The following is a 27,538-nucleotide window of genomic DNA, read 5'->3' on the forward strand; positions in this document are numbered from 1 at the left end:
CACTGTTAACGGTTTAATGAGTGATAATAATCATGATAACACTAATAAGACAGATGTAACAACACTGTTGCACAAGAGGCAAAAAGAATAAATAAGCCATAAAGACAAAAATGCACTGCATGAATGAAATCAAGGTTACATAATATAAGAATGAGTAAAATAGGTTAAAAAAACAACACAAAAAAAACAGAAGAAAAGCCACCATTAAGCCTACTTTATCTTAAGAAACTTATGAATGAGGTTGACGCTCATCTCATTATTTTTTTTTTTTTACTCTATTTCAACACAACAACGCTGGTCTTAAAGGACAGCTCACTTCACTGCCGTTTGTCGTAAAAACAGACCAGGAAATCGTATATTTTAAACAAAAGGCACTAAACCGGAGGATTCAACCATCTCTCTCATTTAAATAAAAGTATGCATTTATGCCTGTAACATGCATATTTCATCAGGTCCAAGTTTGTAGTCGAACACAACTTTTTTCCTTTTTCTGAATTAGACATAAAATTTAAATTAAAAAAAAAAAACTACACTAAATTTTCCTTATTCTTGATGACATTGTATAAATCCTGTCCTTTGCATTGCCGTCACGCTGGAGCTTCCTCTGATAACAATGCCCAAAATTATTTTAACATAAATAAGCTGATTAACAAACACTGTAACATAACAGGTGGGGTTGCGAAACTATCAGGATATTTTGTATTGTTGCTGTTGTTTCCTGTTCCACATCTTTTAACTGGTTAGCAGTTTCCATCCAGCTAACGGTACATTAGCTTAAATGAGCTAACGGGGAGGTTTTTTTTTCTCCTTCAAACTCTTCAAATGTGCAGCAGCATTCTTGGTTTTGGCTCAAGTGAACACAAACTAACCTCAGAGATACTGTATACCTGTGCATCAAATGTAAATTTCATCTCTGTTGCTAACCTAAAAATACTTCGGAGGAGACCTAACTGAGGCTTTCACCCTGTATAATAGCACGTGTGTCACTGCTTCGAAACACTTATTTCACATCCAGTGCTCCTTCTACTTGTGAGGCCTCTTAAGCTAATCATTAATACTTGAGGTAAAAGCCTAGTCAAGAGGAGAAGCTACACAGAACCATTGTGTTTTTTATGCTAATGCTAAAGTGCCAAACAGAGGATGGGGGGGGGGGGGGGGGGGACTCCTTCTACACAGGCTAAACCTCCCAAATATTTCTTTTGTAGATAAAAACAGACATGGAAATGTGTCACTGAGGTATCCTGAGGCAGCCAGCCAACATCAAGCTAGCTACGGTGTCAACTGGCTGATTGACCGACAATAACTGTGACCATCTCTCCTGGATCTAGGCTGAATTGTAACAGACATGTGGGTGCTGGTGTGGAAGCACAAGCAGATGAGTCCATGAAGAATATGAGAGAGAGAGAGAGGGAGAGAGAGAAGTGAGATGGAGGAGAATAAGGGGAAAATGGAGAGAATGAAGAGTGTGAGTGGGGTTCTTTCCATCCCTCCTGACTCAGGCTTGTCTGACAAAGCATGACACTGCAGAGGTTGTTAGTTCTCATGCTGCTGCTGCTGCTGGTGCTGGACTGGTTATTGACAGGCTCGAGTCAATGCAAAGTCATGCAAACAGTTGGCAGGCAGGTATTTCATGCATGGCGTGTCTCAGCCTAGCGTAGGCCACAGACAGGCCGGGCCGGGCCACGCCACACCGGACTCGGCCGGGTCATTGATGCGTCAGTCATGCAGTGATATTGCTGTCGAGGGAGGAGAAAGAGAGATAGTGGTCAGGCGGCAGGGCGGGTTAGCAAAAACTCAATCGCCAATTTAAGTTTCAGAGTTTGAGTGCAAAATGTTGACAGAAGGTTATTCACATCGTGCCTTGAAGAGAAATGGAACATAAATGGGTTAAAAGATGATTGGAACAATCACAACAAGCACCTGTGTTCAAGATTCCCAAATTAAAGTGGTCTGGTCAAAACGAGAGCTGCAGCTAACAACTGTCTCCATCATCCACGAATGCACCGGTTATTTCCTCCATTAAGCGTTTAGTCTTTAGAAAAATATTGAGAAAATTTGAAAAATGCAAATTCCAATTTTCCAGTAAGATGGTTAAAATTGCCTCTTTAGTCCATCCAACACTCCTCAGGGTTCATTTCAGGGATTTTTCTAGGAATTTTCCACATCTGTGTGGAAAGTTTTAATGTCCAGTCATTCCCTGAAAACATCTGTTAAACATGAAAAATAAACAAATCCATCTTTTATTTTAACTGAATTACCAATTTACACGAAAGCTAATGATGACATGCAGTGTGGTTTGATGCAACAATAACAAGACAAAGTAAATCTGTATTGACCAAAAGTGATTTTTCTCCATCCACCGTACCTGAGCCATATAAGCTCTCATGCTCAGCTACTTGAGAAGCAAATTTTTGAGAACTTTTCCAAAATTTTCATTGATTTTTCAAACAAAATTTTTTTTCCCCCAGCCTGGAAATTTCTATTTCACAATCCCATTTTTTTCCAAGTATTTAAGGCCTATATGACCAAAAATACATGAATAAATTTTTACCGGAGCTGGCAAAAGTCAGACTTTTTTTTGCCTGAAAAAAGACAGAAATGATTAATCAGTCATTAAAATAGTTGGCGATTATTTTTCAGATTTAACAGATTCGTTGCTGCAGCTCTAGTCAATACGATGTCGCGGTGAATGAAACGCACCCTCGAAACAGTTTGCTGTTCTCAGTAATTCACTTTTAAATGATACACTCTCCAAGCCTGCGGCGCTACACTGATAAGAGACCAAAAACTGTCGGAGGTACATTTCACACTGTGGCACGTGAGGTTTGCCCTCTCTTGTGAACGTGGACTCGAAGCATTCCTTGGTTTCATGGAAGGAAATGAGCCCATCGCAGTTATTGCTACACACTTACACACACAGTCACAAGCAAAATGGAGCATTTACACAGGATGACTATACATTTGTCCCAAACCTGCGAGAGCAGCAATTTTCTTAATTGTTCTCCCATGCTACAAAACTGTGCAAACTCCTTAAAGGTACATCCTAAAGAGCTAAAACGGATACTGCAGGACGACGTCTGACAATTGCGGTCAACCTCCGACACGACTACAGGTAGAGATGTGTATAAATACTGCATGAACAGGTTGAGTGGATTCTCTAAACTCTTCTCTGGTCAATTGTGGCCCAGCTTTCAGGAGGGTTAGTGGTAGGGAGGGAAGGATAGAGGGTCTCTGGAGTGATTAGTCAGACTCCTTAATTAATGCTGGGGTGTATAAAGGGTAGAAGTCATCACAGGCGTCAGGGTAAAATATGCTTAGTCAGGAATAAAAGTGGTGCAAGATTTTGGCAGCCTTGCCTGGCATCTCTACCTCATGGATCTGATCGAGAAGAAGGGACAAAAAAGGGGGGGAAGAATCAATTAACTTAAAATGAAAGAGGAACAGAGTGCCTGAAAATGGCACGTGTACTGTTTAAGAAGGGATTTGTCAGGTAGTTTTGGTGTATTTGTCTGCCTTTCTGCCGTCTACCTGGCAGTAGCTGGCTGCACGTGGCCGGGGTAGGAGCGGCGTGTGCTGGTGGCTTGTCTCTGACGGGCCAGGAAGGACTGACCAGAACCAGTGTTGGCAAGTCTGTCTTCAGCCGCCTTCTTCTGGTAAGACATGCCCTGAGAACAAGATACCATGGTTACTATTCCCACCACAACACAGGGAGTGCAGGGAGCTCATGTTATGATGAACTGATACCTGCACAACATTTATGCTAGTGAGTAAAAAGATAAGGTACCACTTTACAATATGTCTCCCCATTTAAGGGATTAATCAGTGGTTGTAAGTACATTATAACTTGCATTATAAACACTTAATAAACATTAACATCTGTCAATGACCAATAACCTAACTTCCCATTCATCAGATATTTAACACAAGTAACTTGAGTGCTTATAAAAAAGGTAAATGCTGCCCTCTAGTGGGCATATACATTCACCTGGTATTCAATTCAACCCGTCAAACGTGTACTACAAGTCAAAACTAAACTCTGTTGCGTAGCTCTCCCAACATCAGATGACGATACAGCAGATGTCAGGAGCAAGACCTTACAAACAAACACAACTGTGTGGAACAGCCTTTTATGAATGGGCCTGACTTCTGTTGTTGTTCTTACCATGTTGTACCAGGCTGACACGATCAGTTTCTCCTCGTAATCTCTCTGGCTCTTTGTCTTGTCCATCTCTTTCTGTTTGGGGGAAACAAAGCCACATCTTAGAATTGTGCAAACACGCCGGCCCCTCTTCAGTCAGCAGTAAAGGCCTCCCCCGAGCTACAACCTGCTGAGTCGGCTCCTTTCCTCGCAGGACAATCAAAACCTCTAAGTTTACCTCCAGTGAGTGTAACATCCTCTCCTTCTCCTGCAGCTGGTTCTTTAGGGCCTGGACTTCTGGACCTGAACCCTGGTTTTGCTTGGGGTCCAGGGTCCGAATCACCTGGAGAGAACACATTCCATCATGTTACATTAATGTGATGTTCACAATACACCGTGGTAAAGATCCCTCCATATACTCACACTCTTGGCCTTTTCCAGGTATTTCTTATATCGCTCCTCCATCTGTTTCATCTCTTCATCTTTCTTTTTCAAGGCCTCTTCCAGCTCGTCCACCCGTTGAGCTAACAGGGAGCAAAGTTGGATTTTAGTTGTTGATTTCAAAGTTAGAGACGGCAACGATATGAGATGTTCAGAGAATTTACAACTTCACCAGACACAATTCAAACTCAGGTGTCCAGACTCACAGTTGGCCGTGTATTTATGCTCCATTTCATCGATGAAGGCATTTTTCTTCAGTAACTCGTTGTTTAGCTCTCGGACTTTCTCCCTGACGAAGAGCATGAAGGAAACAAATGTTTAATCCGGTATAAATTCAGCACTCCAGGCTTTGACGACTAGAAAAACATGCGACTCTCATAAACATTGGCGGTATGTCAATCATCGTTAGCACCTACGTGTGGGACTGATGTCAACTTACATGTGCTCCTCATATTTCCTCTTCAGGATGGAAGACTGAAAAAATAATAAATAAGTTCAGTTTTAGATGTATCACGACACTGTAAACAAACCGGGGGTTAACAGATTGTCAGAACAAATAACCAGCATTTTTTCCCCCCTCCAGATTATTGAAAAAATAATAAATCCGTTTCAAAACAGTCTCAGACTTCAGAAGTTTCTTTTACTTTTTGTTTCAAGGTAATGTTGTTAAGTCCAGTTATCGTAAAATGTGTTGGAGTTTGTGTCATTTTGAACTGTGACACAAGTATTTTCATTTTTAAGGCAGATGTATTCGTACCAGATGTCTGTTATTGCTCTCCTTGGTTATTAAAAATCAGTATCAGTCAACCCTTAAAACAGATTTCAGTTACTGGGGCTCATCTTTATACTTTTAAACACATCTGTGGGCCAGGCTACTTCCTGAAATTGCACAGGTCCACTCAGTGATTAATGGCAATAATAAGAAATTATTTTGAAAGGAGGATATCCAATTGGAGCAGTTTTTCAACCTGTTTTAGATGTTGGAAGACTGTATATGCATGAAAAACTACAAGTGGAGAGCTGTTTCACCACACCTCAGATTAGAGCCGGATGGGAGGAGGAGGAAAGAGGGGTGTTAAGTTCCAGCACGGAGCAAAAGTCTACCTCTGATCAAAGAGGTCGAACTAACTTTCAAAGAAAGAAGAAGCGACTCGCCTGTGTAGCAACTCAGTCTAATAAATGCATCAAAACGCAGTGAAAGATTAAAGACATTCTTGATTTTATTCTGTCTGTAAAACACTTTAAACTATTTGTGTATAGTATCTTGTAATTGACAATTTTGGTGCAACTGTATTACATTCTGAGTTGATACACATTTGATTCAGTCTAAGATTTTATAGCATTAAAGGATCTAATTAGAGCAAACAAATATACTTACTATTGTCTGACAATGAAAGCATTAATTTGAGAAGAAAATACACAAACATCTGAAATAATTATCCCCCAAACTCAGTCAAAATGATGCTGAGTGCTCCAGCTCTTAATATACTCAATTTTCTTCAAGTGAAATTTTGTTGCATTCTTAGTCTCTTGCACACTTGTTTTAAAAGCTGCTGCCACTGCATGGAAGTGAACAGAAGGGATTTGTCCATCACGAGCACAAAGACAAATGGCTAAAGCAAAGATTGTTGAGGAGATGCTAAAGATTAATTATGTCGAGGGAACGTAGCAACGTGGGAAAGGAGGCGATCGACATGCAACGTTCAACCTTCTTCAAACCTCTTCCTCCTACATAGCGGCCTCCCATTAGGAACTAGTTTGGAGGAGACAGAAAAGGCGGCGGTGAAAATGTCGCCTGTGTTTTACCGTCACAGATGAGAGAGCAGCTGACGTTGATATGAACGAGGGGAAAAAGAAGAAGGCTGCTGAATTCCTGTTGGACACTTTTGCCCACGTCTTCAACACATAACTTATAAATAATGGGATATTAGATATGACGGTAAAACTTTATGATAAGGTACACTGATGATAGTTTATGCTGAGTTTGAAATACAAGTGCGAATAAGCATTACTTAAGGATAATAAACCATTTACTAACAATCTGTGACACTTACTGTCCTTTAAGCAACACTCCACCTCAACCACCCTGTCTGTCTTTGCTGTGACCCATATAATTAACACCATTAGTAAATGATTGTCAGACACATTAGTTAACTAGTAAATAATGGTTCATTAAGCATTCACTAACCATTATTAAACTACCATTACCGTTCCTGATATGATACGTGAGGAAGAGTTAAATACAACTACAGGGGCTCAGAAGGGAGTCGTGCTGGAGATTTGGTGAAAAAGTCATACTGCGGTTATCAGTGTGATATGATAAATAAACGGTCACATGGGGACTCTTGATTTATGAGAAAGAAAAAGTCACACAAATAACTGAGAATTTAGAAATGCGTATATTTCAACGATAAGCCTATGTGCCGTTTTCCGTAAATGAAGCCAGTTCAGCAACATTTGTGCTGCACAATTCGAAATAATATTACCTTTGTTTGCAGTTGGACACTCGCACCAGCTGATTCACGGAGTCGTGAGGGATTGAACTGCTTTCTTTGCTCCACAAATGAAACAGTGTGTAGGATTGGTCATGCATTAGGTTTCTAATACTGTTTAAACATATTAGAAACTTTCTGAGTTTGTAATAGGAAAAAAAATATAGTGCCGGTTGAATGTTGATCATCTTTAACCACCAACCATTTTTGTGATGGGAATCACTTCTAAACCTGGGTGAGCGGCACAATTCTACCTACGCCATACAGAGCAAACACTTTATTACGTACATCGTCTGCTTTGGAGCCTTGTTCTTGAAGTGTCTTCTGTAGTTCTTCTATCTGACTCTGTTCCTCCATCAGCCGCTGATTGATTAATCTGGATAAGAGAGAGAGACACACACACACACACACACACACACACACACACACACACACACACAGACACACAGGTCAGAAGACATGGTTTAATGGAAGCAACACAGTGTGAGATAAAACAACAGCGAGGCTTGTTTGTGGGGAAAAGATTATGGACTCATATTCCAGTCATGAGTAGATTTGTTTTTTCCCAGCAAAAATCGTCATGGAGACATTAATGGGACATAGATTTGTGGTCCCCACACAGAAAAACAATCTGCAGCTCTCATCATCCGAGAAGATTAAAAAGGTAGTACAATATCCCTCTACTCGCGTCTCATTAAATTCAAATAAGGCATGGAGGAGATGAAAAAAAACAACAAAAAAAAACTTGTTTTTCAAAGGCAGAAGAAATAAATAATTCCGCCTCAAAGAAGTTTTTTTTTTTAATCCTCCTGTTGGCTCTGCTAGGCTGCACGCTGCTGCGCTCTTTACTGACCTGTTCTCCGTCTCTAGCTCGTTTTTTCTTCTGTTGGCGTCCTCCAGCAGACTCTGCAGCAGCGCGATCTTCTCGTTGTCCGACCCCTCCTGGGCCAGCTTCAGCATCTTGTTCTCATGCTGGAGACGGATCAGGTGCTCTCTGCAGAAACACGCATCGCAGAAATGTCAACTCACAGCAACACAACTGCTCCTGCTGGTTGTTCTACACAGAACACTCAACAACTCTGACATCATGGCTGAAGACAAAAAGAGGTCACCAGTGCAGATATATTATTGCATGCGGCTTTTTGCTCTGCAACACAAAATTTCCAGCTTTGATTTTTTTTTTTTTAAATATGACATCACAAGGCCCCAAACTTTTGGTATGTCTCTTACAGGGGAATCAAAGGCTTCGACAAAGTCATGTTTGTCCATCTTTTTGTAACATTAGTAGCTTTTAGAGGAGTTCTTTTTAATCCACATTTTTTTCAAGGTTCAAAGTGCTGGAAAAAAGGACTGGGTATGCTGCCAAATTCCAGCCCTCTTGGAAAGCAGCAGTCAGGCTGATGTAACTCATACATTCCTATTGCATAACTCAGAAGAGAGAGAATAAGAGAGAGAGACAGACAGACAGACAGAGGGAGACAGAGAGAGGGAGAAAGAGTGGGGGAGAGAGAGGGAGAGAGAGAGGAAGAAAGAGAGGGAGAGAGAGAAAGAGACAGGGGCGAGAGAGAGAGAGAGAGAGAGAGAGAGAGAGAGAGAGAGAGAGAGAGAGATCTTTTTAGGCCAAACCAGCCAACATGAAAACACTTGACAGGAAGAGGAGGCCAGAAACCAGCTGACAAGTGCGTGCACACACACACACACACACACACACACACACACACACACAGCAGCATCAAAACAGGATCCAACAGAGGGTACCTGTCATAAAGTACCTTTATCTTCATCTCCTTCACCCTCTCCATTAACTTATCTGACGTGTTTTCACAGTGGGAACATCAGGGTGATATAAAGTTTGTATCCATATTCTGCTGTGCTGCTTCCTCCAGTCGTTCTTTATATAAATGTGCAAGATCATCCCGTATTTTGTACTGCATTCAGAACATCAGCCGGTTCACACTGAGGCTGTTGTGCATCTGGGCTCGCACACAGCACTCTGACTCGGTAGCAGACCAAATACCAAATGCATTCTGGTGAGGTTTGTTTGTGATTTGACCTCCGTCTGACCCAACTACAGGTGCACTCCTGCAACCAGGTATACCTGCCATTGTTGGATGCATTCAAAATGTAGGAGTTAGACTGCAGCTTCTGAGTACATTACTGCTGCCTAAATGAATGTGCCGCGGCACATTATGGGTCCTTTGATTTTTTTTTCTGTCTGAAAACAAACTGTGCAGACTCAACTAATTCAGAGCAGAACCAAATATCTAGGAGGTGTGAAAACGGTCTCGGGGGGACATACCGAATCTCTGGAGTGGTGATCTCAGCAGCCAATGAATCAGAGCCGTCATTGCTGGCCAGCGGGAACAAACCTGAGCAAACACACATCAAGGTTAAGGCTAAGCTAAACCAACATTTAAGGCTGAGCTCAACTGCTCATATGTAGACCATGTGACAGTTATTCACTCTACCTGACGTAAGCTGGCCCTCTTGGGCCTGAACACAGTGCAGCTCCTCAATAGTCTCCTTCAGAGAGTCTCGCTCAGTTCGCATACGCTGCACAGAGAGAAGATGCCGATGAAACTTTTTTTTGGGGGGGGGGGGGGCAGTGACAGAGTACATTCAGCTCATCGTAAACAAATTCAACATACATCTTTTTCTTTTTGTAGAGAGTCAACTTTCTCTTTGACACGTTTATACTCAAACTCCATCTTGTCTGCCTTTTTTGACTCTTCTGACAGTCTGTTCTGCAGTTCAACCACCTGCACAAAGAGGGGACAGTTGCACAGTAGCACAGTCAGATCTACGAGTGATGGATGTGATGCGAATGACTCCACGTGTGAGGGGCAACGTCAGCACCTGTCTCTTGTATGTCTCCAGCTGGCCCTTGGTAGCATTAGCTTTTCGTAGTTCTTCTTCCAAGCCGACGTTGGTCTGCATCAATGCTGTGTTCTTTTCCTCCAAAAGCTTCGTCTGAAAAACAAAGGCAGGCATTCCCGCTGTCATTGTGCTTTCTTGTGTGTCACATTGATAAACATACCTGAATTCCAAAAATAGATTTGAAGACATGAATTATTCATCCTAATCATGGGGTGATCTACTAAGCTTTGCCTAGCAACCATTTTGTATCCCTCAGAAGTTTTTTTTAGGGTAAAAGAGTAATGACTAATTCCAATAAAAATATAGGACTTGATGCTGCATGCATTTGTCTCATAAGTCACTCAGACATGACACAGTCAGTAGACGCAGTAAAACATGAACTAATGTTCTGCTCTATTGAGGATGAGAACTTAGTAACTCAGGAATTGTTTCATGTCAAAATAACTGCTGGGAAAAAGACCTCTTTTAAATCTGGATGATGCTGCCCTCACGTGGATTCAAGCACATGTAGCGGGGATTATTTTAGGAGATGAGAGCAGGATGGAAAAACTGGGTGTGGTTGTCAAAACATACCAGCTACATCCAACGTTAAAACTTCTAAAACATTCCTTCGCTCTCCTTTGTTGCTCTTTCCTCTTTCTTCATATGAACAAACACCATGGAAAGTTCTCCTTTCACGATCCGTATTTGAAATGAATGATGCTTTGAATGCAGTTCAAGTTGGTAAAGTATATTAAGAGTAAACCATTTTATTTTCTGCAAAAATTAGAAATGCATTGCAAAAATCCTCAAAGCTTTTGGTCGAGGGAACCCATGGCGATGCTAATTTGGCCTGGACCTCATCCGTCACTGTTTCTGTGTACCTGTCGCCTGAGAAGCCCCATATCCTCCAGTTTCTTCTTGTAATGTTCCACTGTGCCTTCAAGCTTTGATACTTTATCCGATGAATGCCTGAAATTGTCAAATGTAATGAAATTACAGCGGCACAATCTACCAAGAAAGCTCATCATCTACAATCGTCTTCGTGTTATGGGACCTAAATTAAATGCACCTGAGGACGTCCATCTCATCCTTGAGCGACTGGGCTTCATCAGCCAGTGACGCCAGCTCTTCATTCTGTGACTTTACATCTAAGAGTTCTTTTTCAAGCTCCTCACAACGGATTCGGTAATCATCTTTTGCTGCCTCCAACCTGGAAGGAATCAGAAACAACATTGACCTCTGGATTTAGTGAGCATAACTGACACCAGCATCCATCGCCTTCACTCTTTTCTCTCCTTCTACTTATTCCACACCTGAAAGTTTCCTCTTGTAGTTGCTCCAGTTGTGTCTGCAGCTGGAGGTGTCTGCGGCCTGCGGGGCTGTTTATGTCTTCGATGGAGTCCGATTGGTTGAGTCTCTCCATTAAAACTTGGTTTTCTGCTAGCAAGCTGCTCTTCTCCTCTTGCAGCGCTGCTACCTAAAGGTGCCAAAGAGAAGCGCAAAGAATGGAAATACAGAAGGAGCAGAAAGACGTGGTTGTGTAGTGGGATGGATGGAGTCAGGCGAGGACAAGGTGAATAATAGGACAGGAGAAAATGAAAGTGAGACAGAGGCAAAACAAATTAGAGGGGAAAGACAATGTAGGCACTTGATCTTAACAGCATTCAGACTATGATATTATTCAGTCACTGCAGAATCAACTCTGGTAATAAAGCAAACACACAGCAGAACTTCGACCAGGCAAACCAACAAACCCGACATAGCAACGAGGGCTACATGTGGTTTGATCTTGTCTTCTCTGTGTGATAGACAGGGTATCAAACGCCACGCCAAGCAAGCACAAGCTGGTTTCTATGGGTCCTGATGCTCTTTGATGACTCTTCTGCACATGGACTTAGTTGCCAATTTTTTGGTACATATGAATATGAACTATTCAAGGGAACTAAAACACTGCTGTTGAGAGAAACTACACACATTCTTGTGAGCAGGCTTATTTCAAATTAATGCTGTGGAAATTTATCACATCAAGTACAACCACAAGTTCAAGTCCACATGGGCTTTTTCTCTTTTTGAAAGAAATGTAAATGCCAGTAGAGACCCTGGGAAAGTTACATTTACATGATAATCCTTCAGGTTCATCTTTCATTTTGTTTGCACTTCCATGCATAAAATACAATGCAGCGTTCTGTGAGAACTTGAACCAGCATTTAAGTAAAGGAAAAGGTTATTCCTTGAAGCGTATTTCATTCCTGCTGGAATAGGGTTGAACTTTATGCGAGATTCAATTATGTTAACGACTTAATAGATATTAAAGCATCCCTGAAATCAATATTCTTTAAAGGGTAGTGATGATGTAATATCAAAAGAATTGCATATATTTCCAATTATTATGAAATGACACCTACATTTTGTAGCAAACAATTTTAACAAATTAATTTCCCTACTTATTACCACCTTAATATGCAACATTGGAGTTTTGTTTTTTTTAATTACAAAAGGCAGGTAATTTGATTCCATTTTGGATCTGTCAGTTGCATTCACACTGTTTCTTACAAAATGCAGCAGATTATTTTAAAATGCGGTGTTATTATGTAATGCCTTGTAAAAGTTTGTAAAAAAAAAAGTTCCTACGCACAATTCTTCTCAACAAAAGTCACAGACAGAGCAAAATAGTGCACATATTTTGCATACTTCCGTCAGGTGTGTCATGTAATGACCCCAAAGTTTCCCTGTGCTGCCTGCTGTTGCTGTGGGACGCCATGAAACACGTGAGGGTAAAGAGGTGGGAGGATTTCAGAGCAGGGGTGACACCTGACACACCTACGCCAAACTGGAGCTGCGACCAGTGTGCCCTGGCTCGACTGTGTATACGTGTGCACAAGCACTTGTGCACAAACGTATACACACACATGCACACACATAGTCTGGAGAGAAGGGGGTTTCTGATGCAAGCAGAGTGGGAAAACTCTAGGACTATTAGACACACCACACGCCATGAATGGAAGAGGAGAGACAGAGAGAAAAGGAAATTTGGATTTACCCTCTCTTCTAGCTCATTAAACTCTAACCTCAGTCTATCACGCTCCTCTTGGACATGGAGGGCCTTTAAAGCAAGGCACACAGTATTGAAATAGTCAGGGAATCAGAGGAAACACAACAAGAGACCAGGCTACTCTTTAAACTACAGCTCCATTCTCTGCGTTAGCAGGAAATACACCAATAGATGCTGAAAATGTGTTTCTCTGTATTTTCTGTGCTTCACCTTCATGTAAACAAAGAGGTGGAAAAGGAAATAATTTACCAGCTGTTCCAGTAACATGTAATTACAATGACATCAAGCAAAAAAGGGAGCTGCTTTTAAAGTATAGAGAATGTACAGTATGATATAATTAGTAGGAGAAGAGTCGTAAAATGGAGAGAAATAAACTTGATTCAGGGTTGATGTGGGAACTAAATGAAATAACAGAATGTGAGTTTTATAAATACTTCCATACATATGCGTGGCTAAAACTACGGTGCAATATTACCTCATTGATCTAACCAAGCATTCTGGTAAGAATCACGGCTAAGACTGAGGAATGTCTGACTCTAAGCAGTTATACAAACTGACAGAAGGGATAGGAAATATTTACAACTTTAGACACTATGGATATTTATTTTCTAAGTTAATAAAACCCTTTTTAAGTATAAAACCCTTTAAAAACTATGATGCAGCCCTCAGGTTCTTGATTTTCTGAACATGAATGCATTGTCCCGTCATTGTGTAGAAATAAAATTGATATAGTAACTGCAGGCTGCACTATGAAGTACAAAAACAGCTGAGCAAGCTATTCACTGTTTTTTATGACAACTGCATAGAACCAACCTGCATGTCGAGCTCGCGACACCTCTGAGCGATCTCGTCTTTGGTAGCCAGAGCATCGCTCAGCTCCTCCACCGTCTTCTTCAGCTGAGAAATCCAAGAAACGACAAAGTTGAACTCTTCGGATTTTATTTATCGTCCAGGCCACTTGGACTGACATCTCACAGGTATAGTGTTCCAGTAACACACTTAACCAACCATAGATTTGTGGCTGTTTGTATGAAGTAATGAAGGTGCCAATGTGGGACTTCAGAGTCATGTGATATAGTGAGGGGTCTGTGTGTACTAGTCTATAGAGGCTACTACTGCTTGTAGAGAGAAAAGTATTTTAACAGTAAACTTACTTTTACTTACTTCCTGGTATCCCCCAGCCTCAGTAAATCAAGAGGAGAGTCTTAGTTTGTGTCACAAAGCTGTCCTTGTCCTCCGTCCACCCCGTCACACACCCTCATTCTGATTTATTACCCGCATCAACATTTCACTCCACCTCGAAATTACTTTTGAAAATATGCCGAGCAGCTCGTAAGAGTTTAGGCGGCACGAGAGACGCACGCATTAAAAATAGACAGTGGAAATGATTTATGGCAGCACCTTTCCCCAAGGTCTCCATATTTAAATCTGTCGGATGCGTAACTAGAGATACTACAAATGCTTTGAGCGCCTGTGGACAAAGGTCAAGGTCCTCGGTCAAGGTCAGGGAGCTTGACCTTTGACCATCATCCTCCTAGTGGATATTTGGTAGCTCACATAAACAAGAATGGGACAAATGGACATCCGGAGAATATAATGCATCTTGTCTACAGCTGTTAGGTTTAGCTTAGCACGCGCACACACAGACACACAAAATAAATACATAAATAAATGCCAGCTTCTTTTTAAAAACATCAGGTGAAGGGGGGTATTTCACTCCATGTCTGAGCAACATTAAGTAAAACCACATGACATTTTTTTTCTGGTTATAACGCCACTTGTTGGACAGATGATATGTAAAGCAGCCTTCTATTACTGACGGTTATTAGTAAGTCCTCTTAAATTTGAGACCCAACTGATGGCACCAAAAACTGAGGGTTAATAAATCTGATTGGTGTTAGGTTCTAGGAAGTCTTCCTACCTGTCTGTCCAGATCCACATACGAGTCGTTTCCTCCCGTCACTGGAGTCTCTTTACTCATCAGCTGCAAAAACCCACAGAATAAGTAGCCTGAAGAAGTTCTGTGAACAAAACCTGTCTCCTGATGAATCTATCTGAGCAATCCCGCCTTGTTCTCATTATCAACCACATATCATTTTTTTTAAATGAATGTTTGATAAAGCTCTCAATAGCTAGATGTTCTACCTCTTGGATGGCTGTCATGACAACGTGCTGCACCGATTCCTCCATCATCATTATGGTTTGGATGTATTCTGGAGAATACAGAGGAAGACAAATGTGAGGTACATAATAGCATCGTTAGCATCGTTATCATCATCATCATCTCACACACACACACACGCACACACACACACGCACGCACACACGCGTGCGCACACACACACACACACACACACACACACACACACACACTAGGGTGTTTGATGCACACCTTGCTTCTGTTCACAGTTGACAGCACAGCCCAGTAGAAGTTGCAGCATCCTGCCCAGTTCTGCTGCGTCAGAATGTTCTCCGATGAGGTTGACATCTGGTAGTGTGAAGTCATTGATATGTTGACCAAGGACCTAGACATGGAAGCAAAGGGACTTGTTCATGACAAGATGGGGATCCAGGCCTCACTTGCAACTGACAATTTAAAAAATAAAAAAATCCACAAGCAGAACAGAAGGGCTACAGGGCATTGCCAGAGGACACCAACAGTGATTATATAAGTTTAGGGCTGACTAACGTATCAAATTATGATCAAAATGTCAACATGACCAAGTGGGTCAAAGGCATTTTGTGCTGTTCAAATGCCTTGTGTCTGCGCACCGCTGTCTCTGCCTCCTCCTACTGACGTGCACGCAAAGTGCTAATGAACCTCTTCATCACATGATGACAAAAATCATTAATAATTTGGAATCCAACATATTTATAGAACATTTTAACTTAATGAAAAAAGATTGAAAGCATACTTTTTTCCATTTGAATACTATCTAATGCATTACATATTTTTTTATGAGGCCTATTATATTTATCAATTTTTTTTCTCTGGCAGACCAAAATTAAGCATGTTGCGCAACATTGGCCTGACCAAACGTCTTTGATTGGTACAGATCCCCCACAAGAACAACATTTAGCAATGGACAGGAACCAGGGATGCAGCAGGGCAACAACAGACGCTGCAGGTAGGATCAGAGGATTTCCTCACAGGTGAGTCGACATTTTTTCAAGCGAACTGAAGTAAAAATTCAATAGTGAGCAAAACCTGCATATGATAGAGCTCACTAATTTGAAAGGTGGTCTATGCAGTCAATCTGAAACTGGCCTCTACCCACTCGCTGTCCGTTTACACGTTCTCATCAGCTGAGGGGCATCTCAAACCTTTCACACCCCTCCTCCTTCATAAGACGTGCCCTCCCCACTGCTGGGGAGTGTGACACTCTTGGTGAAGGGCGAGAGGGAAGGGGCCCACATTTCTCTACAAGCAAACGCATCTGAATGCTAAATGCTAACGGAGAGTTTTCAACCAGCAGTTTCTTCTTACCTCCTGGTTGTAGTCCAGGATGCCTTTCAGGATTTTCTTTAGATTGCTGACCTGAAACAAGACAGAGATGATGTAGGTATTTCCTCTAGAAAATATCAACATTACTGTTTAGGCAAAACTGGTGATCAAAGAAAAGGTTTTAAAACAATCTATGAATCTTGGATTAAAACAACCACACTGTACAATAATTGAAGATTTTATGAATATATGATATGATTGTTTGGCTTGTTATTAGACAATTAGGGACAAAAGAAACCTAAACAAAGTACTGACACAAATAAACGTTTAAGCAGCAATCCTCACCTTCAACCTCCAGTTGTCGCCCACCTCCAGCTTGATTCTGCTGATCCAGGCATCACTGAAATACACTACATCTCTACGAAATACCAGAGGACGCGGAATCTTTTGAATAGGCAGCAGCTGACAAATATGACGACTAACAATGTGAAATAACATGGAAGGGAAAGTTACACCAAACGGAATCAAACTTACATTTTCTGTAGAACTTGAGCCATGACAACACCACTCGTCAAGTCCTCCACCGTCTTACATGGTGCCTCAACTCCGAACGTCTGAATCTAAACAACAAACAAACACACACAGAACCTAAGTGTTTGGTTGCAGGATAAATGACCCTGAGTTACTTCAGCAAAAATATTAAACATATGCAGGTTCAAGTCTAACACATAATGAGTTGCTGCTTTTTGGGGGTTATTCATGACAGAAAATGAGGAGTGGTTGAGTTTTAGACAGTTGGATGGACAAAAGAAACAATGTGCGCCACCGAGAAGTCTGGGAATTCATGATTAGTTATGTCTCACATTTTCTCAAAATCTTACAGACTAAATGATTAATGGTGACATTAAATAGCAGCTTCATCCATGATAAAATGAAATAATGTGGCCTGAACACAGTAACAAAAAGTTCCTCCCCCATGTTTGCAGAGTTTAAATGTGGGAGTGAAGGTTTATGTCTCTGCCTCCCTGCTCAAAAAGAGGTTGTGCTCATTCTAACTTCATTTTTGAGCTCCACTCTGCACAATGACTTTAACGCTGCAGATTTTTCTCTGCATGCCCCTTCAAGCACAGTGTAAAGCACCTGCAAGCATATCATGTGACATCACAGCTAGCTTGCAGCTAGTCGTGGTGCACAATTATGTGCACATACCTGTAAACAGAGTAGACTTGTCAGAAAATATTCATTAATATATATAACATATATAAACATTTGCATGAGAAGATACATGTGTTTTTAAGAGAAGGAAGGATGGAATTTAAAGAATATTGAAAATGCCCAATTTTAGTCAAACCAATTTAACAGTATCATTAGAGGTATCATCAAATGACTGGAAGGGACTTCTGATGTCTTTATGGGTATTTGTACTACGCTTGTGGTTCTACTTGTTCCAAGTTTAACTCTTCTACTGCGAGGTTGCCTCAAGAGTTTGGAGTCTGCATGTCAGCTGTCCTGAGTGCCAGAGGAGGAGGAGGAAAAGAGAGCAGGAATGTTGGACATCTGACAGGAAGGTTCAAATCATGCCTGTGCGTCAGCTTTTCAACTATGACTACATGATTATCGACTACGTGGTTCAACTGTGATGCGCCACTCTCAAGCCCTTCGTCACCAGCGTTCGCCTGACATGGCCCTGGTGGGGAGGGGGACCCCTGTTTTGTTTTGTTTTTCTAAAAGTAAAAACACACCCCTTGTTTGAGTTCAGTGTGTGATTACCTGCTATATTGGGTAGGGTAATATGATGATGCCAGTCATTGAGGAGATGAAAATAGTCACAACAGAGCAGGAGGAGGTTTTCTCCCAATCGAACCATAATTAACTTTTACCATAATTTAAAATTTCATGAACTGTAACAAAAATTTTTAACCTTTTCCTCAACACTTACGGTACTTTCACTTTTATTTAGGCCCATTTTGTATCTCTCCTCTCATCTGCTCTATTTCTGTGTGTGTGTGTGTGTGTGTGTGTGTGTGTGTGTGTGTGTGCGTCCAGCAGAGCACAGACACGTGGTGCGGATCGCGTTACACGACCAGATGACATATAATCTTATCAACTAATCAAGTGTTAATCCCTCTAAAGCCAATGACTAACAGACATCGACCCAAAACATCAGAGAGTCGGGTTTTTTAGGTTGTTGGGTTTTTTGAAAGGCGCCTGACGTCGGCCATGATCAAACCCTTGCTGTGACACTTCTGTAGCGGTGCTTAGACTATTTTCTTAAAATAAACATGATCGGAGAGCACCACAACTGATGAATGCACTAATATGAGAATTGGACAACAGGTTTAAAAAAGATGTATTGATTAATTCACTCTAACTGAGCAACAGAAAATCGAGAGAGAGAGAGAGAGAGAGAGAGAGAGAGAGAGAGAGAGAGAAAGAGCGAGAGAGAGAGAGAGAGAGATGTGAATAAACAAGCACATGTGGTGCCTTTTCCAGTAGTGGACACTTCCTTGGTTCGGATGGGAGTCAAGCTAATAGTGCAGCTTGTGTGTGTGTCAGCCAGCCAGTAGCTAAAGCTCATCACTGGCCCACATCCAACTGAACCAAAACAAAAGCCCCTCATTATTACATAAGACAAATTACCAGCAAGAGACTGAGAAGACTTGACCAGCTTCAATAGCCACTCCATGATCTAACAGTCCACACACGTCTACACCGTATTACACCCTTTCCTGTTGCTGCTACCTTGTAGAGTTGATAGGACACCGACTTCCTTTGTTAAAAAAAACAAAAAACACTATTACAATTCAATACTGACAAACAAGATGTCACTATAGTACAGCTGTAAACCCATTACACACAAAACTGTTGTTGAAGTCAGATAAACAGGAGCATCTGTTTTATTGACATGTTGCTCCCTCTGTTGTCTGGAGCGGCACAGTAGATTTGTAACCTGTAGAAATGTCTGCAAACACATTTGGTGACAGCTTCCTTCCACAGTAACATTTAGTCCCCTGCTCGTTTCCCTTTGCAGGAAAGCAGCGGGAGGAGAGTGAGTATTGAATCACTGAAGTCCTAACAAACAAACAAGAGCTTCAACAGACATGGAGAGAATTGGAAACGCCTTCACAGCTGCCGCGTACATCCATAAAAATGTCTGGATCAGTCTTGTTGACTAACAGCAGTAAACAAGAAGGCATTAGCATATAGCAGTGGTCGGTGTTTATGTGTCAACATGACAGGTTAACTTAGAGGTCGTTTCATAAATGTGTAGGATTGAATCTGGTCTTGAAGAGGCAGTTATGGCAAAGGGCTGAACGTTCTTTTCCAACTACAAAAAAGGAGAACAACAAAAACTCACATAAAAAGTAGCAGTTTTGGCTTCAGACAAATTATCGATTCAAAATATCAGTATATGCCAAGAATTTCAAAATTCAGAAGTGATTTACTACAAACGTGAAATATGCCAGGAGCTTCATGTTGGACCAGAAGAATGCCTGACCATAATGGTGCTTGTGAGTTGAAGAATTGGATCAGTCTCTGTCAGCCAGTTTAACAGATTTTTTTTCATTCCTTCTGTGTTTCATTGTTTCTCTCTGGAAAAAACCCGACAATACTTCTGAGTCCATGTTTTTTCTGGGTTGCCTGTATAAGCCCCTAACTATTGTTAGCAGGCAGCTATAGGTAGACATGTCCATAGCATGTGAGCTCCATATGCTGGAGCGTGTATACAAATTTAGGGCATACCACTGGATTACTAAACCTTTAAATGGAACATAGACCCGTGTGATGTCTCCAGAAAAGCCACAGTGGAGCAGCACAGGTGAGCCTTTGGGCCATTCGGGATTATTTGAGTGAGCAGCAGCTTTCAGTGCCTGAAACCAGCTCTTTGCAATGACTCATGGCAAACAAACAATTCTTTCAGAGGCAATAAATTATATCTAGCAAGATTAATTGCGTCATACTTGGCAACTTGAATGCTGATCAAGTAGATGCACTGAAATAGTTTTGGGGACAGAAATTTAGCCATTTTCTCTAGCAAAATCAGATTGTGAGAAAACCATGTTCTACTCTGAAGTTTTTCTTTCACATATCTTTACCTCTACCATCCAAAACTTCCTGACTTTACATTTTTAGCGTCTAGGCTGCTACTAGTTTACTAGCTCAGAGTTTATTTCAGGCGGTGAGGAAGACTTTGAAAATGCCAACACGCAGAAAAGTGGAAGGGGTGGAAAATGCCAACTAAAAGTTAGCAAACCAGATTTGCCTGAAATGTTAGCCATGTGTACCAGTGACAGTCTCTTCATTAAAAAGTTAAGAAAACAACACTTTGACTTCAAATATTAAATGCAGCCTGACATGAAAACACAGAGAATATCAAAAGTTGCGTTGCCTGAACAAACCCGCCCGGGTGCTGCCTCATCCACATCATAATACAAGACCAATAAATTCTGATATCCATCGATACAAATCAAACAATCTATGTTTTGTGTTTTCAAACTGCATAGACAGATAGTCATCGAAAAATTTACAGTACGTTTAAAGGCTAAGTCAAGCTGGGCCATCATGATGATTTGGCAAATTCAGTCATGAGAGTAAAAGTAAAGCACATGTGAGGAAACATAGAGGAAGGATGAGTTCTTTAACTCCAACTCTGAACCACATTCCTGGGTTCAGGTCCAGCAGCCTACATTTAACAGGGATTAATAGGAGTTGTGTAGCTGATTTCAGCTGTAACATGAGAGCTCCTCGCGAGCTCTGGCCTCCGTTGTGTCCCGAGTCATTAGGATCAACTCCCAATCTGCTTTTATCATTAGAGTAATCATTTAAAAACTCTAAGCACTGACCACAGAGTAAAAGGAGGTCAACAACCACATTTTCAATAATGATAATCATATTTCGGTTCCCCTTTCATTATTGCACAAAACTCTGTACCTGAGTTGGGCTGTTCATTGCTACAATGTTGGCAAAGTAAAACTAAAAAATTTTGTTCTTACAACTTTGTGCGTCTTTCTGTCTGTATTTCTCTATGTAGTATTTGCTACCACTACTTCATTATCTTCTTCTTTCCCAACTTCATTAATACGGGTTCTTCTGAAAGGCTGGTGTCTTTTTCAGTTATCAGCAGGGATGCACAGCAACTTCAGCACGTCATCGTATTGGCAGATACTGATCTAAAATCGTTAGCCTTTTTCTCAAGTCTCTTATTCTACAGAGGATAATGAGACCTTGAAGATAATGTAGTGTGTCGACCTCTGCTGTAACCCTGAACAAAGACGGGTGGACTGGGCAGAGGCTCTGTGGCGATATTGCTCAAGTGCAGTCGGTTATGTCGCTGGTTGTACAGCATCATCCTTAAATCCCACAATACCCGTGAGGGCCATTTTAATTATTGATGTTGACCAGCACTAATTAATGGTTATTAAATGGTTAACCCTTAAGATGACCAGATGAGTGTGAGCCATTAAAAATATCAAAAATAAGGTTTCTTTCTCCTTTCATGTGCCAATGGCAGAGCGAGCAACAAGAGAACACAAAGATTCACACACACATCATCAGACACCTGCAGCTGCTGTGAACGGATGACCTGTAAACACCGGTCAGCTGAGATCTCTCAGCCCTCAGCAAAGAATATTAAATGACAATTTATCAAGCTCAATAGTAAATAACCTCCTATGCAGTTTTGCTAATGTACACACAGATGAACAAAACAAAAACATACTGAACCCTCACTTGCAGAAAGCACATTAAGTTGAGATAAACTTCCTTCCCTCAGCAAGCGGCTGTCCTAGGCAGTTAGTCCTGCCTGAGTCCTTCTGAGTTTTAGTTTATCAAAGCTTCATGCAGTTCATAAACTGAAAAAAAAAAGATCCGAAGATAAATACGATTCAGAGAATTTACAAAGACAGCAGAGGAAAGGCTTGACAGTCAAGAACAGCTAAGTTACAAACACAAAAACATCATGTGAAATGAGGTATTTTGAGGTCCTAGATTAACTTGCTAATGTGTCATGGTCTTGCCAAAAAACAGCTGGTCAGTTGGCCTTAATCACATAATCTATGGCAATCTAGCAACGGGCACTTCTGCAATGCGTTGAGGGCATGAGAATATTCTCATGAGCTGCTTGCCCTTTGCCAGGTTAGTAGAACCCTCCCCTTTGAGGTGCCACCAAATCACTTTTTGTTAGTGTGTACAGTAGAGCCCAACATGTAAGGTTTTATTTACTTCGATCCCTTCCAGGTCCTTTGACTCCAGTGAAATAAATCCTGACATGCATCAAATATCGGGCTGCTATGTGTACATCTCAATGAAGATGTGGACGTGCTCCGGCCAGGTCGGGCCCAGAGTGATGCGAGGACAGGCCAGCGGGGCTACGGGGATGAGGGAGAATCCTGCACCCGCACAGAACAAGGAAACTGAACCAAATGTGAATGAAGTTTTATTTCAGAGTGTAAACACATATACTGTCTGGGGTGACGAAGGCCAAAATCCTCACAATGTAAGTATATATAAGTACATTGCCAGGCCGAGTAGGGTTGGTGAATCAGTCAGATGAAAAACCCAGCTGACGCAGCAGATATTCTCTCCACTCAGGTTGAAGATTTACTGGCATTTGGCTGACATCTGGTTGCGTTTTTCCATGCTGGTACCAAGGAATGCTTCCTGTTCTTTTGCTATGTAACTCTGAATATCTTATTTGTTGGTTTGTGTATCGAGAAAAGTAAGAGGATGAGCACGCCATTAGCAAGCAAAACAACTGGGCGTGTGGCCTCTGAGTCTTCTATTCTGGGGTAATTTGTTGTCAAGTATAAGTACATGTGTATATCTGGACTCTGAAGCACATGGCTTCCACTCAGATCAGACTGACACACAATAAATGTTCTATCTAGATAATCTTGTCTTTATAATCGTTGGAAACCACAAGTGTAAATCAAAATCAAATTTGAGTAATTGCCCAGCCCTAGGCAGAGGTGCGGTCTCCTGCGCTTATGCAACAGTTGAGTTTCACTCACAGTTTGCAACTCGCTAAACTACAGATGCATGAGGAATGTTTACTCACCACATCAATACTTGGAAAATAAAGAGGCCATTCTTAGTTTATAAGCCAATCCATGGCAACAAGGAGAGGTGGAGCCATTAACCACACAGACAGACGCTATAGAGAATCTTCCATACTGTACTGTACTCCCCATTGGGAGACCAGGAATCGAGTGCTGATACTGACCTTATTCACGAATTGAGGAACAGGAGATGGTGCTAATCCATCATTCTATTCCACAGCTTGCACTGGACCATGAACCCATTGAATCACATCATCGATCCTTACAAACAGTTCAAGTAAATTGCCAAGGAATACATTTAATGCAATTGCATTCATTTTTTCATTTTTTTTTTTGCTTTTGAAATGAGTGCCGTGTGGTTTACTCCAACTAACCTTAATCATAATGCCAACAACAACACCCATAATGATAATGTTTGAGGGAAAAAAAGAGGTATCTGAATTAGGGCTGTAATTTCCCAGTCGAATGGTCGATTTATTAGTCGACACGTTCTGGCTCCACCAAAATTCGCATTGGTCGATTTTTTGCCACGTTAATTTCATCAGGAGGAAAGTACCAAGTGCTAATGGGGGTGATTTCAAAGCATCCCTGTTTCATAGATAACAATCTATCTTTGAACACCCCCCTTGTTTTTGCTATTTTGGACTAGCCCGACCCGCTAGAGACAGACGGACTGAAAAGTACTCGAAGGCCAACGTCTGGGGGTCTGATGAATGTATACTTAATTTTATTTAAATCAGTCCTCGTCCACCATGTCAAAGACATCTGCAGTGTGGCAGCATTTCATGAAAATAGATAATGGAAAAAAAGTCGAATGCAAAGTTTGCCAACAACAGTTTTCATGTCACAGCTCCACTACAAACACGATGGCGTATCACCTAAAAACAGTAAGCTAACTTGTCCACCTTAGGTTGCCCCGTCAGTTTTGAGTATACGAACATATCAGAATTAACATTTCAATGTTTTAGAAAAATTGTTTTAATTGTAAAAATTCTTACAGTGGACTTTCCTTTTGTGTTTAAGAGTAGAGTTTTAAGTTAAAAGTCTATTTGTGTCTCAGCTGCGATGCTGAGCTCCTCTGTTCAGTCTCGCTCTGTGCGCAGGACAAATGATAGTGTCGGTCATAGTTGACACGTAATATTTTTCTTATATAAAATTAGTCGATTTTTAGTCGAAGTTTGAGGGCTTCAGTCAACCAAGAATTTCTTTGGTTGATTACAGCCCTAATCTGAATCAGTATTAGTATTGACAGAGGTGTATTGGAATCTGACTGGTACTGAAAAAAAGTGGATCAGTACATCTGATTTCACCTCCAATGATGAGCCACTGTGCAAAGTTTGTTTTCATTAATACTTTATCAGAATGCTCACATGAACCAATATAGCCCTCAGAAGCCAAGTTGTCATTGTCACAAAAGTGAACCCGTGAACTGAATTCAAGCCCAATAAGAGGACACGATAAAGAGGCGCATGAGTGGGGAGACGCAGGTTAACTTGACAAAGTTCTGCATGTGTTTACTGTAAACTCCAGACATGCTGCTGGTGTCTAATGACAATGTTTTGGCCTTGACGTGCTGTTAGTGCCGACACACGACTGTTAACAAATCTTGGGTAATGCTTTGACACTGTGGTGTTACGCATACGCAAGTGCTGTTTCAATTAAATCAACTGTTGTTTTATCCCCGTCTGCAAGTCAGAGTCTTTTGCCTGGAGTTATTACACTCTGAGATGTGTGACATGAGCAATGAATTATGTTTTAAATGGTTTTCATATTCACACGAGCAATATACGTGTCTCTCCTTGGCATCATCACCCATCTCTTCCTCAGACGAAACACGTCACAGCGTCTACGGCCAAAACACTGACACACTATCAAGCCCCAATCACATTTACTCAACATTATCTTCGTTCTCATCACTTGCTCACTTACATTCCAACTATGCAAACATGAGCCAAGCACATGACGTATCAATCAAAGGGTTTCATCTTTTTGGAGGATCTTTACTCGCAAAATATGAATAATTTTGGGTCACTGGATAAATCAAATATCCTTGAATTATCCCTGCATGTGTTTTTTTTTTTTCATCTAAGGGTGTGGGGAGCAGACAGTGGACATATTCTAATGTGCAAAAATGACAGGAATTCAGAATTGAGGGCGAAATAGTGATGTCATGTTATATACTCATTCCCGAGGAAAAGCCTCGCATCATATTAGGCTAATGTGTCTAGCGTTTTCTAAGTTAACTTACTAGCTACGAGCTAGCTAGGCACCTGGTTAAACAGAGCAATGCCTGAAATTAAACATCATAGCTTCGACTGACTCGCTTGTTGGCAGCTAGCAGACAACACATCAGCAGCTACGGCAGCAAACAGCTGGCCTGCATACGTAACCGACGTGAGCCCGTGTCATTTTCCTCTCGCCACCTAACGTTACCCCCGTTAGCTCGCCAAGCTAACGTTAGCTCCGTATGCTAGCTAGCATAGGCGCCGGAGACCTGTCTGTCAGGAAAGGAAAAACAAGCCAAACGTCGCATTTCATTACGTACCCACGTCAGGAGGCTTTCGCAGAGTTCCATTCTATCCAGGGACTCCGATGTACTCATCGTTACCTATCGTAATCCGACTTTGAGTGATGAACAGATCCTGAAGTTAACAATCGCCTCATACACTCCCGAGGTCTCTCGCTCTTTGGGTGTCTCACAATCCGTCGCCGGCGTCTGCCAGAGCAGCGCTGGGTGGGCGGAGTTTGCGGTGCATTTAAAGGAGAATTCCCACTATTACAGAAAATGTACAACTTTATGTTAAACATGAGGGCACAAAAAGCTACGTGGTTATGGGGTAAATATTGTCTAATTAAAGGGCTGCGTACAGGGGTGTGTGTGTGTGTGTGTGTGGGGGGGGGGCACATTTGTGCAGATTTATCCAGCGTGGCAAAGAAGCAGAGATACAATGATAGGTAAAGAAGCTCAATTGACACATGAAGTTCAAAGAAAACCACAGCATTATTTCCTTAATTAAATCTTTCATATCCTTTATTCAGCTTAGCTACAATAAACTGTTTTAGGCTGGACTATATTGAATTTTGCAAAATAATTGTGCATTTCAAATATGGCTCAATCCCTCTTGCAATATGCAACATAACTTGACATCTCTAAAATGCAGGAAAAAAATAACAACATAGGTTTAGCTTGAAGCTAATGAAGACTGATGGCTAATCACACCTCCAGCAACAAAACAACAGAAAACCATCCCTCAGAAAATGTTGCTTATAATCGTATATCGGTAAAATCCACGTCGTGTTGCTCGCCATCAATCACCATTAGCTCCAAGCTGAAGCTAGTGTAAGTGGCTAGCTCTTTCTACACTATGGAGTCCCAAATAAGAAATTTAGCCTTTGTTAGGTCAATACACACATTTTTTTTCATTTTAAATGCTCATGAAAAAAAACAACCTTTTTTGGTGATATATCACTTTCAACTGTGTTCTTGCAATTCTAGCTGCATGCTAGCCTTCCAGCAGCTGCAGCGCTTTCACACCAGGGTGGCAAGGCTCTCACCCAGCCTGTTCTCTGAAGTGGAATAACAGAGCCATTTCCTACAGCACTTGCTGCTGGCCTTTTTTTCCAGTTGGGCAATCAGACACTAAAGGGTGGAGGTTGCACACCAGAGACAAATTGGAACAAATACCAGTCACGACTTAGACTGGCATGCACCACACCTTTCAGGATACACTTTCCAAGAGGCAGGCAATGGTGTTTTACTGGTGCTCTCTGGAGCTTTCCAACAAATGGAACTCATTTGAACCTCAGCCCCCCACTCTTACTATTCACGCACATGAGGATACTTGATGCTTGGTCACCAAATAGAGCCCCAAGAAAGCAAATGGCCTGGATACAGTTTCAGTAACCAGGGTGAGGGTCGGGACCCCTCATGGGCTCCCTCTAAATTCAGGGTGCCAAAAAAAGCTAGATGAGATTGTCTAGGTGACTGATAGTCTCTGTCACTCCCTTTTCATGGTGCTGTGCTGAATCATTTTGACCCTTGACATTTTCGTC

The 27,538-nt window shown here is 41.4% G+C and overlaps 1 protein-coding gene across 4 annotated transcripts; it reads right to left on the minus strand.

Moving 5' to 3' along the window:
- hook3 (hook microtubule-tethering protein 3) lies at positions 1–26,224 on the minus strand. 4 transcript variants are annotated; one of them, XM_086187152.1, is made up of 25 exons: positions 26,031–26,224; positions 16,962–17,047; positions 16,773–16,845; positions 16,470–16,520; positions 15,375–15,507; positions 15,128–15,195; positions 14,904–14,966; positions 13,796–13,879; positions 12,971–13,033; positions 11,244–11,407; positions 11,000–11,140; positions 10,812–10,899; positions 9,928–10,041; positions 9,720–9,830; positions 9,540–9,624; positions 9,371–9,440; positions 7,925–8,065; positions 7,360–7,447; positions 5,019–5,053; positions 4,786–4,868; positions 4,562–4,662; positions 4,377–4,481; positions 4,163–4,234; positions 3,529–3,665; positions 1–1,736 (listed from the first exon to the last, which is right to left on the minus strand). In XM_086187152.1, exons 1-25 carry the CDS (start codon positions 26,085–26,087, stop codon positions 1,721–1,723), a joined length of 2,229 nt encoding a protein of 742 aa, XP_086043278.1. In that variant the 5' UTR covers positions 26,088–26,224; the 3' UTR covers positions 1–1,720. The 4 variants fall into 4 exon arrangements, with proteins under 4 accessions (XP_086043278.1, XP_086043279.1, XP_086043280.1 ...); XM_086187153.1 differs by having other exon boundaries at positions 1–3,378; XM_086187154.1 differs by lacking the exon at positions 12,971–13,033 and having other exon boundaries at positions 26,031–26,223.
- Between the last annotated feature and the right edge of the window lie 1,314 nt (positions 26,225–27,538).

This window comes from Aulostomus chinensis, chromosome 19, assembly GCF_037954235.1.
Source record: "Aulostomus chinensis isolate RoL2024-O1b breed Wild chromosome 19, RoL_Achi_v1.0, whole genome shotgun sequence".
Lineage (NCBI taxonomy): Eukaryota > Metazoa > Chordata > Actinopteri > Syngnathiformes > Aulostomidae > Aulostomus > Aulostomus chinensis.

What these genes read in the sequence shown, in the direction of transcription:
- hook3 (XM_086187152.1), bottom strand. Translation starts at nt 26,087, where the DNA reads ATGAGTACATCGGAGTCCCTGGATAGAATGGAACTCTGCGAAAGCCTC. An exon ending in CTACAAGAGGAAACTTTCAG is followed by an intron (nt 11,141 to 11,243) that starts GTGTGGAATAAG and finishes GATTCCTTCCAG; the next exon opens with GTTGGAGGCAGCAAAAGATG. An exon ending in GGATGTTACACTCACTGGAG is followed by an intron (nt 4,235 to 4,376) that starts GTAAACTTAGAG and finishes TCCCCCAAACAG; the next exon opens with AAAGAGATGGACAAGACAAA.